At 38.0% G+C, this 15,384-nt stretch overlaps 1 protein-coding gene across 1 annotated transcript; it reads left to right on the forward strand.

Annotated features, from left to right (window-relative positions):
* The first annotated feature begins 2,193 nt into the window (after positions 1 to 2,193).
* Positions 2,194 to 14,575, forward strand: AOPEP (aminopeptidase O (putative)). The gene is made up of 2 exons (XM_010175042.1): positions 2,194 to 2,995; positions 14,385 to 14,575. The coding sequence occupies exons 1-2, from the start codon at positions 2,194 to 2,196 to the stop codon at positions 14,573 to 14,575; spliced, it is 993 nt and encodes a 330-aa protein (XP_010173344.1).
* Positions 14,576 to 15,384: the final 809 nt, after the last annotated feature.

The following is a 15,384-nucleotide window of genomic DNA, read 5'->3' on the forward strand; positions in this document are numbered from 1 at the left end:
CGTGCTATTTATAGACATTGCTCATTCAGCAAGCTGAGGTTTGCTTCTCTCAGCCTTTCTTCCTAAACGTTTCAGTTCTACTTCTGTGCTGTTTTCCAGACTTCCTTAAATTAAGTAGGAAGTAGTCACTATTATGATATTAGGGCCCAATATACATTTCAGGGTATTTAATTCCTCACACTCCTCTGTTGTTTGGGTTTTTTTGTTTGTGGGTTTGTTTTTTTTTTTAAAGCCAAGCTGGCAAAACACAGATCAACATAGCACATATATCTGCAAAGATAAGTGTTCTGGAAAGCACACCTTTGGAAAGCCACACTGAAGTCACTGGGAATCTGCAGGAGCTTATAGATCTGTTTCTGGATCCTGATACAAGGTTGAATTCTGAAAGTATGTAGATGTACACATCAGTTAAGGCAGTGCAAGATCCAAAGTGTTTTCTTGCAAAGATGTGAAGTTTGAAAGCACTTGAAATAGTAAACTGTTATGAAAATGAAATTTGGAGAAATAGTTTGGGAAAGCTCTCAAACAGAGAATAGAGAAGTATCTACTGGAAGCGGTTCAAAAGATGCAATGAGTATCTCTTGCAGGCAATCTTCAAATTATTCTGAATTTACTGGGATATTTCAATGAAGAGGGCCTTCTGAAGTGAGCTTGGTGGCCTGGTATGTTTGCAAAAGTGCAGGAGGAGTCACAAAAAGTGAAAGAAAGTTTTTTCTCAGCTTATCTTCAAAGACATTCCTGTAAGAGCTGTTTCTGACTGGTAGGATGCCATCAAAGAAGGGAGGTATTTGCTGTGTTTTTTGTGCTGTGTCTGAAGCTAGTTGAGAGTGCAGTATAGATAATTTCTTGGCCTGAGTCTTCTGCTTACTGATGCTAGCTTGATAGCATGGATTCCTACACAAGAAATAGCAAGTCTTGCAGGCATCTGGGTTCTCCTCTCTGCTGACTTTGAGAACTCCACAAAAACTGACTTTGGGCACTGAAGTGTATGATGAGGCTGTGAAACAGGGCCACAAGACAGTATCTCTTCACTTAAGGCACTTAAAACCAAACTTGGCTGCCTATCACAAAAGCGTCACTGAACTGTCAGAGAGGGAACTGCACGTCTTAACTGTTGCTTCTTCCTCTGATTTCTATTTCTAGTTTAGAAAGTACACAAAAATGACTTAAGTGAGCTAAAAGAGCATAACTTTAGCTAAATGGTCATAGCAAAACAGAATGGATGGCAGTTAAACTTTTGTGAAGAACTTCTGCCTGTTGTTGCAACACATGTTGATGCACTTTAATATTTTCTTGCTTTTTTAGGTATTTACATATTTTCCAGTGAGAAGACCATTTGTGTTCTGTGCGATACTATTATCCTGAGTGTTAATAGGTTTCCAACTATTAAGATGAAATCTTATACCTTAAGTACTTAACTATAAATTTGAAAAATCTTCATGAGCGATCTCAAAGGAATACTTGGAATGCATTAATAGTAAATTGGCTCGTTTTCTTGTAATTTACTAGAAGTTCTAATATGAAAGCAGTTGTAATGTGGAAAGTATATTAATCCATGGAGATGCATTGTATATGTGAAATTACTACTTTAAAACTTTAAGACGTATGAGGTGATTTAGAATCACAGTAGCAAAAGATAAGTATCTTTTGAGGTAATGCATTTGGAATAAATACATCAACCTTAAAAACAAACAGTAATAAATTAAATTAGATGTTGCATAACCATATATCTTTTCTAAAGGATTATTGTGGGTGAAGAGACTGAACAGGAGACCTATAGTAAAGTTTGTTTCTCTTAGTTTATAAAAGCTGTCTAGAAATACTTTCACTTGAGATCTTATCTGAAAAATAAAGCCAGTGGTTCTTGAGAGTGAATCCTGAAGCGCTTAGCTTGATGCCATTCTGTGGAGACACAATCACCCTTTGGCTGTGCTATTTTTAATAAAGGTGACTGGACTTTAAGTAACTTATATGTAGTATATTTCAGAAATGGTTGTAAAATGATTATCTAATTTTCTAATTTATTTTTTAATAGAATGTGTGAAATTAAGAAAATGCAATTAATTTTAACACTGTAATATTAATCAAAATTATTTTTGACACTAGGAGGCTGAATATCCTTGCTCTTTATGGAGACAGGCTGTGTAAGCAATGTCTAAGGCTTTGTAAAACTGCTGCCCAATAGACTGGAACATGGAGACACAGCTGGACCCCATGAAGGATGACTTACCCTTAATGGCCAATACTAACTACATGCTCGTAAAGCACTATGTATTGGATTTGGATGTGGATTTTAAAAGTAAAGTTATTGAAGGCGTCATAGTTTTATTCTTTGAGACTGGGAGGCAGTACAGGAAAACCAACAGTTCTGGCAAAGTCGGCGGCCAATCACAGTTTGATGAAACCTGTAACACGAGGGCATCCGAACCCTGCCACGTTCCTGAGGCAGATGTGAGTGCCTGTTCATCTAAAACAGAATGTAATGATTTTGCTGTCTGTGGTAAAGGTGAAGAAGATACTTCCGATAAAAATGGTAACCATAGCAACGAGGAACAAGCTTCTGGGATTTCTAGTTCAAAGGACTGCTGTGACGTAGAGCATCATGGGAACAAAGATTTTCTGCTGGTATTGGACTGCTGTGATTTATCCGTGTTAAAGGTTGAGGAGGTAGATGTTGCTGCTGTGTCAGGCATTGAAAAATTCACAAGGTCTGCCAAGCTAACTGATGTTTCAAAGGAGCTGGAAAATCTCAGGAACCAGATCGTACATGAACTTGTTACTTTACCTGCAGATCGTTGGAAGGAACAGCTATACTATTTTACTTGCTGCAGCCAGGCACCTGGCTGTGGAGAGCTTCTGTTTACTACTGGCACTTGGAGCTTGGAGATAAGGAAATCAGGAATTCAGACGCCAACAGACTTCCCTCATGCAATAAGAATATGGTACAAAACCAAACCGGAGGGAAGATCTGTTACATGGACTACAGACCAGAGCGGCAGGGATGTAACTGTTAGCTGAAACCTTTGCACACATGAACTTAGAATGTCGAATCATGTAATGCTGAGCAATTGTGAAGATGATGACCATTCTCTTCCCTTGTTTTAATTTCATCCTTGGTTCATATCCTGTTGTCTTGTAGAACAGACAAACTCTCTACTCAAGAAACCCCAGTGAACTTGCAGACCTCAGGCCTGTCTAAGTGATTGCATTTGCTCATTCTGAGTGGGAGTAAGTAATTGTGTATTGGAAAAAGCGTGTGCAGAGAATAGAAAATTATCACTTAGGGGAAGAAAAGGTATGCATGACAGGTTATTCTCACTTTAATGTTTTGTGTTCTTTTTCCTTCCTGGTTTACACAACTGATCATAGAGCATGAAGATCAGCATACATAATAAGTACATACATAATATTTAATAATCAGCATACATAATATTTAATAGAATTGCTTCAGAACTGGTCTTTTATCAATATTGTAACAAGTCTTTTCCTGTTTAGTCTCTCATAATCAGCTTTTAAAATCTCCTTAATCTATTATGTAAATTACATTGATGATAGTAAATGAACCACAAACCAAAACTGCAAGAAGAATTGGCATTTTATGTAGTGCTTGTGAAAGTACACAGTGCTGTACAGAAATCTTCGAGATAAGCTTTTTATAGGATGGAAACTACAAGCCACTCTTGACTTCTACAGCTGTAATTGTTTTACTGTAATGTTCAAAGCTAGATTTTGGTGGCTGTTAGTTCTTTATGATACCTAAAAAAACAGGACCAAAGTTGGAATGTGAGGAAGAAATTTGGTCTAATTGAATACTTGCTTGAATATTTCCTAAACTAGAGATATATGGTTAGTTTTCATTTCAGTTATGCTAATAGAAATTAAGAGTCTTCTCACTGGTGTCCAGTTTAGGGAGGAAAATGAGGCCTTCTAATTAATTGTACATCTGGTAGTTAGGTAATTCTACTGCTAAAACATGAGCAGCATCCTGTCTGGGAATGTCTCAGTCATATTCTTTACCTCCTCTTCCTCCCTTTCTCACTCCCCAAGTAGGTTTAGGAAATTTAATTCAATATAGTATCTTTAGTTATTCAAATTCTGATTTTGACTGCATGCAATGGTAGGACAATTGCCTGTGATCACACAATGTGTTTGTGTCTACTTGTCCTTTACTGAAGTCTTTGAAACTAATGTTATCAACACTCCGCTGGTAAAGGACTAGTCCTCTCTATATTGTCTGTGTGTATGAGCATTTGAAGGTTTCTTTTAAGCATCTAAATCATTAACATCTTTCGGTTTTGACTCTTTTTCCCTTTCACCACAAAGCATTATTCTTACTTTAGAGGCATTTCATGGCAGTTGTGCACAAACACTTGGAATTTTGTGATTCAGTGATGAAGCAGGAAAAGATGTCTTGATGTGGGTGAGACAGTCTGATGGTAGCAACTAGTCTCAAGCTGGTTTATTTTCAGTCTTTTGTAGGGTGTTCCAGAAAATAAGTTTTCATATCACAGCCATTAGAATCTTTCTTACTACGTTTTAAAAATCAAATTCTGTATGTGATGGACCCATACATATAATTGTAAAACTCATTGTACAAAATGCTGTCATATTTTTCCTTCCCTTTCTGAAAATAAAGCCCATTTATAATGTATAGGGGAAGTACTATTAGTTATATATTACTTATATTCTCATAGGGAAATTCTTTAAATTGTTCCAAATTATGCGTATGGTGCTTTTTTAGGCAGCTGTCAAATCCTTTCCTAGAGGAGTCTATAATCTATGGTTCTAACCACGAAGAAAAGTGAAGTGAATAACAAAGTACAAGTATTGTGTAATTTAATACTAGTACAATGTTTTGAAATTTAACCTATGCACTATTTTATAAAAACTCCCCTTTTATTTGTTTTAAACAGTGATGTATTATAATGCACAAAAAAAAATTGTTAAAGCTTTGTGGGATGAGTTTAGGCAAGTTGAGATGTGCTTATGCCCATGCAAGCCTGATGTTAGCACAGCAGGGCACACTTCTGCTTTCAGTAGAGGAACTGAACACGTGGAATTTCAGCATTTCCCTTTCTCGGCTTTTGGCACTAGAAAATTACATTAATGATCAAGAATGAAGCTTTTATTTAGCCTTAGAACATGTTTTTTGTAATAATGTGCTTCTTGGAGCCTTTATGTGGAAAATATGAAAAGACAGCAAAAGAGAGGAATAGAGTATGTATGTGACTGTATGTGGGTATGCACGTGTATGTGCATATATGTATAAACATACACACATTTTTGTCTTTCCAAAAGTTATACTGACAGGGACTATATCAGTTCTTAAAATTGGCAGGTAGCTTTTAACAGTGATCCATAACATAATTATTAAAATAGAAAAAAAAATGTTGATTATAGTGTTTGTAATTTATATATCATGAACAAAGAGCAGTTCTGTTTCAAAGTTTTTTCAGTTGTTTACTAGCACAGCACACAACTGGGCTTTCACACTAAGAAGGCAATGTTGCCATTTTATGAAAATTACGCTTTTGTTTGAGGTATTCTTACTAATATTAAATATTATAAAATTATTTAAAATAAAAACTCACTTTACACACTATAATAACCACTTTGTGGAGGGAGTGATAAAACATCTTTCATTAATGGTAAGGAGAAAGTTTTTGCCAGCCCATCAAGGAGTTTAAGCAGTTTTGCCTGACTCGTAGGAGTATGTATCAGTGTTGAGTCAGCCTGGCTCACAGGCTGACATTAATTTTAAGACATTTGGGTTAAAATTTAAGAGGTAATTTTGTTAGCAGACAGCCTTGGGAATTCACCTTTAATGGGAGATTTCTCCCACATTTTTTCTACCCTACTTACTGTCACTTGTAGTGCTGCCATAAATTAGTTAATGGTTTTGTGAATGGTTTATCATTGAATTGCATGCTTCCTCATTTGTTGTAAATAATCTTGTATTTCTGTAATGTGCAGCTAAAACAGCCGGGTTAGATAGTGATTAGGGGAATATCCAAAGAGGTGGTACCCAACAAAGCAATAAAAGACCTTGGTTTCCTGTTTAAATAATTTGATGCTACTGATTCTGCTGAAACAGCAAAGAACTAGTAGAAAAGTTCTGCTGAACCTGTTGTGATCTGTTTGGGGTCCTGTGTCAAGGATCTATGTCAGGCTGGATCTCACTGGCATGGAGACAATTCCTTATTATTTTTGTCTTCAGATAAAAAAAGAGAGATTTAACCTTTTTTGAAACTGGTTGTTTCAAACCTGCCTCTCCTTAAAGACACGTTTGTTTTGAAATGCAAATCATGTTCGAATATTCATAAATTCAGGTATTCATAAATTTAGGTACTTCTGAAGATAAGCTCTTAAAAAGTCTTACCCTTCTTTGCCACCTTAGTCAATCAGACCGTGTTATGTAGTATGATGCATACAGTAAGGACTAAATAAAAACTGTATGAAAGTATACATAGGAAAATTGAAATTTTTCATTTTTTACTCTTTTAACATTTAGTTCATAGTTGATATTCCTTTTTGAAAGAGACTGAAATTTTCATAAATGTTCTAAACTTGAGATTTTTTATAAATATTCAGGGTAATGGAAACCTGCTACACATATTTCTTGAATATTTAGCTGAAACTTGAAGTTGCAAGTGAATTCTTGAGCAGTGATCTCCAGTTTCCAGGAGGTTACACACAGAAGTCCATGTTTATGAACTTTCTGTATATGGAAATAAATGCTAGAAAAAATGTTTTGTGTAGCTGTTAAGCACCACGTTTCTAGTGTCAGTGATAACAGTGATATTTACTAAAAATCAAGTAGCAGAGTTTAATACGTTTTAGTGTACATTATTTCCTTAAGTTTCAGAACAATTTGCAAGAACTATGAAATTGTTTTGTTTTATCTAGAGACTGCTGGAGAAGCAAAATGTTGCCATTTCACATGTGGATATTGTCTGGGTATTGGCTACAAATAGTTCCCTAATCATACTCACATACCTGGGCATTTTAGGCCATATTTAGAACATGTTTGCAAGTAGGCCTGCAAAAAAAGAGGGTAATTTACTAATTCCCAGGCTGGATCACACAGTTTCTTCTACTCAGTCTGACCAATGATCTGGATGAAGGGATTGAGTGCACCCACAGTAAATTCCCAGAAGACACTAAGCTGGGTGGAAGTGTTGATTTGCTTGATGGTAGGAAGGCTCTACAGAGAGATCTGGACAGGTTGGATCAATGGGCAGCAACCATCTGTATGAAGTTCAACAATGCCAACTGTTGGGTCCTTCACTTGGGTCACAACAATCCCATACAACATACAGGCTTAAGGAAGAGTGGTTGGAACGCTGCCTGGTGGAAAAGGACCTGGGGGTGTTGGTGCACAGCTGGCTGAATATAAGCCAGCAGTGTGTGCAGGTGGCCAAGAAGGTCCACAGCATCCTGGCTTGTATCAGAAACAGTGTGGCCAGCAGGACCCGGGAAGTCATCCTTCCCCTGTACTCAGCTTTGGGGAGGCCACACCTTGAATATTGGGTCCAGTTTTGGGCCCCTCATTACAAGAAGGACACTGAGGCTCTGGAGCGTGTCCAGAGAAGGGCAACAAAGCTGGTGATGGGGCTGGGGAACCAGCCTTATAAGGAGCGGCTGAAGGAACTGGGATTGTTTAGTCTGTAGAAGAGGAGGCTGAGGGGAGACCTTATCACTGTCGACCACTACCTGAAAGGAGGTAGCAGAGAGGTGGGTGTGTGTCTTTTCTCCCAGATAGAACAAGATAGTGATAGAACAAGAGGCAACGGCCTTACATTGGGCCAAGGGAGATACAGGTTGGGTGTCAGGAAAAATTCCTTCACTGAAAGGGTTCTTGGGCACTGGAACGGGCTGCCTAGGGAGGTGGTTGAGTCACCACCTGGAGGTATTTAAAAGACGAATAGATGGGGTGCTCAGAGATGTGTTTTAGTAGTGGATCTCAAAGGTCTTTTCCAACCAAACGATTCTATGATTACCCCTGAAGTTCAGCATAATGCTTTGTGTTTGTATTTTCTGTCTCAAAACTGTTAACAATATAGAGTCAACCACAGAGCTTCTTTGTACTAATGAAAAGAGGGAAGGAGGAAGAGCTAAAAAGGAATGAGGAAGAAGCCTACCAAAATACACTTCCCGAAAGAGATACTCTTGACCTCTCTAAATCTGGATGCTGGTTCCCTCCACCACTCGTATGATGACATAAGTGTGTATACAGCTAGGTGAGAAGGCATATTAGAGGGCTAATCTAACTGAAAATAAGTGGGGGAAGGGGATACTTGAGGGGAATTGTTTGTAATATGCTACTGAGGTTAGTTTGGGAGGTAGAGTTATCTGTTTCCGTGGCGATACAGATTTGTGCCAATGTGACCCTGCATATGTAGCCTTTATGGAGTCGGAGGCATCCTTTGTGTTTTCATAATATAATTGATATTTTCAAACAAAATTTTTCCCAGGGTAGAAATTGGAAGAAGCAGTCAGATTTTAACAGTTTCAAACTACAAATTAGAAAATGTTTCATGAAAATAGGTGTTTACTTTTCGGTGGCATGAGTTAGTATATTCTGTACTCTTCGATGTTGGAAGTGCAGGAAGGGATTAAAGAGCTTGTTTTCCTTCATGGGCAAGGCTTGGGAGAATAAGATGCTCCAGAATCCAGGCAAGTCACAAACTAAATCCGAAGTGTCTACCATCAGCTCTGGGAAATTCTCTCCTGTTATTTTGTGTAATTTTGTTCCCAGTGACGAATATTTATAATTGAGTAATTAATGAAGCAGTCTGAAGTTTGTTTGATTACTCATGTCTGACACAGTGATTTCTGAGGAGGAAAAAATGGTATCAGGACTAGAATGGCAAAGTAAAATGAAAATAAAAAATGTTGACAGACCTTGAGTAGAAAATGAACTGGTTTGATATGTCCAGAAATTTGGATATCAACAATCAAATATTTCTAAAAAAATTTAAATAGCTCCTCTGAATTAGTTGGCCTAACTAAAAAGGAAGACCATGAGAAACAAGGTTTTTTTCAGTGAACTTAATACTTTTTCAGAGTTATAGCAAGTTCCATGGCCTGGCAGGATAAATGATACTCAGATATAGGTGGAATAAGTGGATGCCTACAGCACAGGACAGAGGAATGAAGTGCTAGGCACTCACAGAGGCACTGCATAGCAGACTACAAGGGGCAATGCTGATGATAGTCCTTCAGGAAGAGGAATACAAAACGCAAGTAGCTTCACAAAAATATGCCAATTAAAGGACCGTACCAGATCAGAGGAGGCTGAGAATGAAATAGCCTTATGAAAATACCATTATCCATATAAACAATAAAAAATTTAAGTGTTTAAATTTTCAGATCTAAAAGGGAGGTGAAAACACAGGAAGATTAAAGAGCCAGTGATCTGGGGGAATGGAGGGTCAGACCAGCACTTGTGTGTCTGTGAACTGGCTGGCCAAGAAACCAAAGCAATCTTTGATTTCAGAATAGAGCTGAGGAAGTCCCACTGTGTCACTGTTTATATCCATAAGAAAACTGTCTTGTGTTTTTAAAGACAGAGGCTTACAAAGGGTTAGATTTTTTTGTTCACTGCTGTGGGAATAGAGCAGTTAGGAAATTTCCTGTTTTCTCTGACAGTAGTCAGTTATTTCCAGTCTTTACTACCATTTAAATGGGAGCTATGCCTATGAAATTAAATTTTGTTTAAACACAATTAGGTGGTACTTCCTAAGGTGTTACAGAAGTAATATTAAAGGATGTACAAAGAATGGAATACCTAAGGGATTGGTCAGATGTGTGACTTCAAATTTAGGAAACTTTCTTATAACAACACTGGAGAAGCTGTTAAGTGTATTGCATTTGCCAAAAATACAGGTCAAAGCAAGTGAAAAAATCCTTATTGTTAGAGGCAAAGTGGGAGCAAAGTAAGTATTAAAATGATTTAATTTGGATGAAAAAGCTATGCCCTGTCTTAACCTTATTATCCTTGCTTCCTAGAGATTCCAAAAGACAAAACTTTGGAACAGGAGATTCTGCATGTACTATGTCTAAAAGAAGCAGGATTGATATACCTGATGTGGCCCACAAATTAGTGGTCAAGAGCCCAAAAAATTTACAGTGAAGTATCAGTTTAGAAATGTAGCTATCCAGCTGTTGAATCGCTCATCTCATAATCATATTGAATACTTTTAAATTGGAGAACGGTTTGAAAGACGCATGGTGTGATTTAGGTGCCAGGAAATGCTGCTGCTTCGTGGAAGTGACACTATGATTTAGAGTAAGAAACAGCTGCAAACAGCAGTGGTTTTAGAGGGAGTGGCCTTGTAGTTACAGGAGGTTGTCACCTCACATGTTGACAACTGTTGAAGACATAGGGAAGGTATTTTTTCAAATATAGGAAAGGGATAGAGTTGTGGAGCTGGGCATTTTCCTTGAGAAAGCTTCAAACAGGCACTAACCAAAGCAAGTTGACATGGCTGAGCCTTAGGACATGATTCAGCTGTTTGATGGCAGGTACCTCAAAGAAGACATGCAGATTTCTGTTTGGAGAACAGAGTATCAACTGAACATTTATTATTGGCTTTAAAGTAGTAGCCTAATTTGTGATTATAATTTACATGCTTACATGGGAAAGGGAGATATACCAAGAGCTGGTCTGAACTGGTTTTGTTATGTTATGAAAATATATGGAATACTGATGAATTAGGATTGCATGAATCAATTTTTCCTCAGAATCCTTGGCTCTGGGAGATTACTGAACAACAGACAGCCCAAGTCTCCTCTTGGAGCAAAACCAAACAATACTACAGCTAGTGCTTGGTTTCTCCAATAGCCTGGGTTGTTGATCACTGGGAATTACTAGTCATAAAGTTGGCCAGATGCGTGACCAGACATGTATAATTAGACAGATATTTTTGAGTTCTCTGCTTATCTTACTTTTGCGTTATTCAATTTCCTTATCTCTTCCAATTTATGGTGGCAAAGATTATGACTGGCATAAACAACATATTACATAAGTAGATGATTTGAACCTTACAAGACCATTGAAAGTGAAAGAAGAAAGATGGAGAGGATAGTAGGAAAAGGAGAGGAACTGTGAAGATTCTTGGTAGGAGTGGTAGAGGTGAATCAGAAAAAAGGCAAGTTTTGTATCAATTGACAAAAGCAGTCTAAAACTAATTATTTGTCATTGGTATTCTTTGATGTACCTTGGTTAGCTAGTAATTTTTATTTTTCTGTATCAGGTGAAAAATCTCATCCTTATCAGGATAAGAATGATGTTTCTAGTCCTTTTATGTGCTAGAATTTTGCTGCCTGACCCAGAACAAAGAAAACTGTCAGCTGCAGTGGGTGCCCTAAAATAACACTGCATTATTACCAGTGTTATAAGAAGAAATTACTACTGTAAATGAAGTATAAAAAAAACCAAAGTAAAACATTTGTCATGGGAAGCAAAAAAGTCTGTGGAAGTGTATTTTAGGGTGAGAGGAAAATAGATTAAAAATTCCAGTAAAAGAAGAAAAGATTAAGAAAAAATAATGAGTTCACCTTACAAACACTCCTCTCTAAAGCAGAACAGGAGACTGTTAATTGTTAGCTGATGTCTCAGTTGATGGCATGCTGTCAGTCAAACTTCCAGCTAATCTAGCTCTGAATGTATGAAAGCTAATGTAGTTGTTGTTCTGATAGTTTCCTCCTGAAATTTAGAACTTGTAGCCTTCATTACTATTTTCTTAGCAGACTTTGTCATATTTTAATAAATTTGGGTTTGAAATTATGAAATTACTAAGTATACCTGTACAAAGACAGTATTAAAACAGATGAGGAGTGGAAAAGAGGCGTATTTTTGAAAAAAAGATTATGTACTTGACCAATCTTTCTCCACTTTTCTAACTCTCTTTCTACTTCAGCTTTATTTGTAGAGATTTGTGACCTATGTACGTATTTAAGCATTGAAATGTTCTAGGAAAAAAAGTTATTTATCTAATGATGTATTATTTCTTATAATGAGAGGCTTCCTGGTCCAATGTGAAAACTGTTGGACTGGGAGGCTTGAAACTAAGCCGGTAGGCACAGCTTGAACACTAGCACTAAGAGATCTGTTCACTGTGTTTCATTTTCTCCATCTGCGAAATGGTATTGACATTATTTGTAAAACACTTTACGGTGTGCAGGTAAAAAGTGGTCTCTGGTGAAGATAACATTAATGGTCTCAGTAGTACCTGCTCTGTGTTGTGTCTGTATTGTATTTGCCACAGCCAAGTTCTGCTTAGTGCTGTTCTGCCAGCCTGTTTTCTCAGTCATTGGGGCATTTGCCTCTAAAATTTCTTCAGGATATCAGAATCCTTTATACTGCTCTTAAGGGTAGATTGTAAAACTGCTGGTATATCAGTAGTCATTAACCCCATCTCTCCTCTTATTCCTAAAGACTCTACTAGGATTTCTTTTTATAATCCTGTGAATTTTGATAAAGTTTTCATCAATGAGGAACCATCCTTTCCTCCCCATCCCCTCCCAGCACACATATGTGTTAGGGTAAATAAAGTGTCCAGTATCTCTTGGCCAGCATTATAAGGAGGAAGCTGAACCTCCTAGGATGTGAAAAAACAAGCTCTTGCTTTTTCTTGTGAACTCACTGCCATGCACAGTTTCTTTTTCTGTGAGAAAACTCAATTATTTTATGTATATCAGAGTTGGTTACATATTCCGTTTCAAGAGATTAATTCCAAAGAAATTAAAGCTAATTAAAGATTTATACACAGGTGATCTCTTGTATTTAGCCTTGCAGTGTGTTTTACAGGCGAAAAGATAACTAGTTGACTTTCTCAGCACTGCAGTTATCTGTTAATCTTCACTGGATACCTATGTCCTACTCTATTCACTCTGATACATGGCAGGAGGAGCCAGATTTTATTTTTTGTTTGTATGCATTAATAATAGGCCTACTTAAACTGCAGTTTCCCTTCCTGTTTTACTAAAAGATCAGCTGGCCTGCATTAGTTAAGCCACAGTAACTTGATTGTGCCATGAACAGCTCTGGATCCAATAGCATGGGTAGCACCTTTGACAAGAGGGCAAAAATAGCTTCAGAATATTTTTCATCTGTGGCCATCAGTATCTCCAAGTTCTTTCCCTCTATGTAGTATTGACCTGGCTTTAGGGAAGGAATAGTTTGAATGGAGGAGCTGTTTGGAGTAAACAAGATGCTCAGATCTTAGCCATTGCAAAACAGGTTTTGCCCCAACAGCTTGTCTCCTATTTTCCAAAGTGTTTCTTAACTCAAGTTATGAAAAATACTGATCAGAATATTTTTAGTCTCAAGCATTCACAAAATATGTGTTGTGTTCCAAGAATATTGACTTTAAATATCATAAATTTTTAAAAACTCAGTGCAGTGAAGTGATGCTTTCAAGATTTTATTTCTTTAGCTGGAGAAACCTACTGACTGTGTTTGTTTTTTAAAATTTATATTTGAAAACTTTTCTCTTTTAATCTAAGGGGTGGTGTTATGCAAGGACTGGGAAATAAGATAAAACTGCACAATGCAACAAAAGATGTAAAACAATAATTGTTACATGTGCACCAGCAATAGCAAGCTAGAAGGAATTTATGAAAGGCCTTGTTAGCTTCCCAGGTGTGGCTAAGCTGCTAATAATAAATTGGATGTCATTAAATACTTAAGCTGAAATTGGAAAGGGGCAGCACGTGAAGCAGCTGCTTAGGAGAGGGTTAGAGAAACTGCAAAAAGAGCCAAGCTACAGGGAAGATTGCTATGTGAAAAGCGAGAAGGAGGCTGAGACTGATAGGGAAGAAATGCTTTCTTCTCATTATATACCTTCTGCTTGAAGTTCTGAAAACCAAGTGAGCTGCTATGTATTACCTTACTGCAAGAAGAAATGTAAAAATATCAAGAGTTGTTGAGGTTTGGACTAAGGAAGGCTCAAAGCTAGATCTACTGCTCTGAGTTTGTATGAGCCTCCAGATTGTACAGAGAGATGAGATTAATGATAATGAAAGCTCTGCTGTGGTGACAACAGGGAGGTGTCACAAGTATTGGTGAAGCCCTGCAATGACATCTTCAGAAGATATTCAGAAGCTTTCTTTGGCCTTATGGGTTCAACTGAGAGCTATTGCATGAGGGGGAAAGACTGGAGTTACTCTTTTCTAGTTTATGTAAAAATTATTGTGGTCATCTTGCTTTTCTTCATTCTGTCTTAAATGACTTAGATCATAGTTTGATTGGTTCATGTCATACAGGTTTGAAACATACATAGCTGAGGTTAAAAAGGAAAAGTAAGTTTTATTTTTGACAGCAAACATAATTCAATCTTTCTTATTGTAACTCCAACTTCAATCTCTTTTCCTTCCATGTAGGCCATGTGTCTATACGATGGGATCGCAGATAAACAACAGAGCCCTCTTCCCATGCCAAGAACCACCTGTTGCCTTGTCAACATGGCAAGCCTCAGTCCGAACAGCTGCAGGCTTTGTTGTGTTGTTGAGTGGTGAAAACTCAGCAGAACCAGTCCAGCTTCGAGAAGGTGAAATGTATTTTCTATAGCAAAGTATTTTCAATAATTTTATAATTAGAAATACAGTTTAGTTAGTATATGATTTTTGAAAAAATGAAGTTCCTAACATTAAAAGCACTTACATGTCTGTCTGTAATCTCCATGTCATTCTATGGAAAAGTTACCTGCCTGAAGCCTGAGGATAACTTAATAATTCAAGGCATCTACATTTCACTATGCTACTTTGTGGTGGTTTGACCCACAGAGGGACCATGCAGTCTCGCACTCACTCCCCCCACCCAGTGAGATGGGATGGGAGTCACAACAAAGGGGCTGTGGGATTAGGGTGAAGGACAGGGACGGCTCATTCACCAGTTATCGTCACGGGCAGAACAAGACTCAACCTGGGGAAGAAAAATCAATTTAATTTGTTGCCATTCATCTGAGTAGCACAGTGAGACATAACAGCCACGTCTTACAACACCTTCTCCCCACCCCTCCCTTCTTCCTGGGCTCAAATCACTTTGCTCCCAATTTCTCTACCTTCCCCTCCGGAGGCACAGGGGCCAGGGAATGGGGGTTCAGTCAGTTCACCTCTGCTGCTCTTCCCAACATTAAAGTCCAGGAACAAGATTCACGGACCTGTTTGGGCTCAGCTTCCAGCTCTGGCATGGGGACATCCATGGGCTACAGACTCACCCCCCGCTCTGGGGTCCACACCTGTTCTGGCAGCGAGCGACTCTGGGGTCTCAATTTCTGTCACACTTGCCCTCAGGCTCAGCTTCTCTGCTCCAGCGTGGAGTCCTCCATGGCCTAGACTTGGGTATCTGGTCCACTGTTGAACCTCCATTGTCTGCAG

This window comes from Antrostomus carolinensis, unplaced genomic scaffold, assembly GCF_000700745.2.
Source record: "Antrostomus carolinensis isolate BGI_N321 unplaced genomic scaffold, ASM70074v2 scaffold14770, whole genome shotgun sequence".
In the NCBI taxonomy this organism is placed as follows: Eukaryota; Metazoa; Chordata; class Aves; order Caprimulgiformes; family Caprimulgidae; genus Antrostomus; species Antrostomus carolinensis.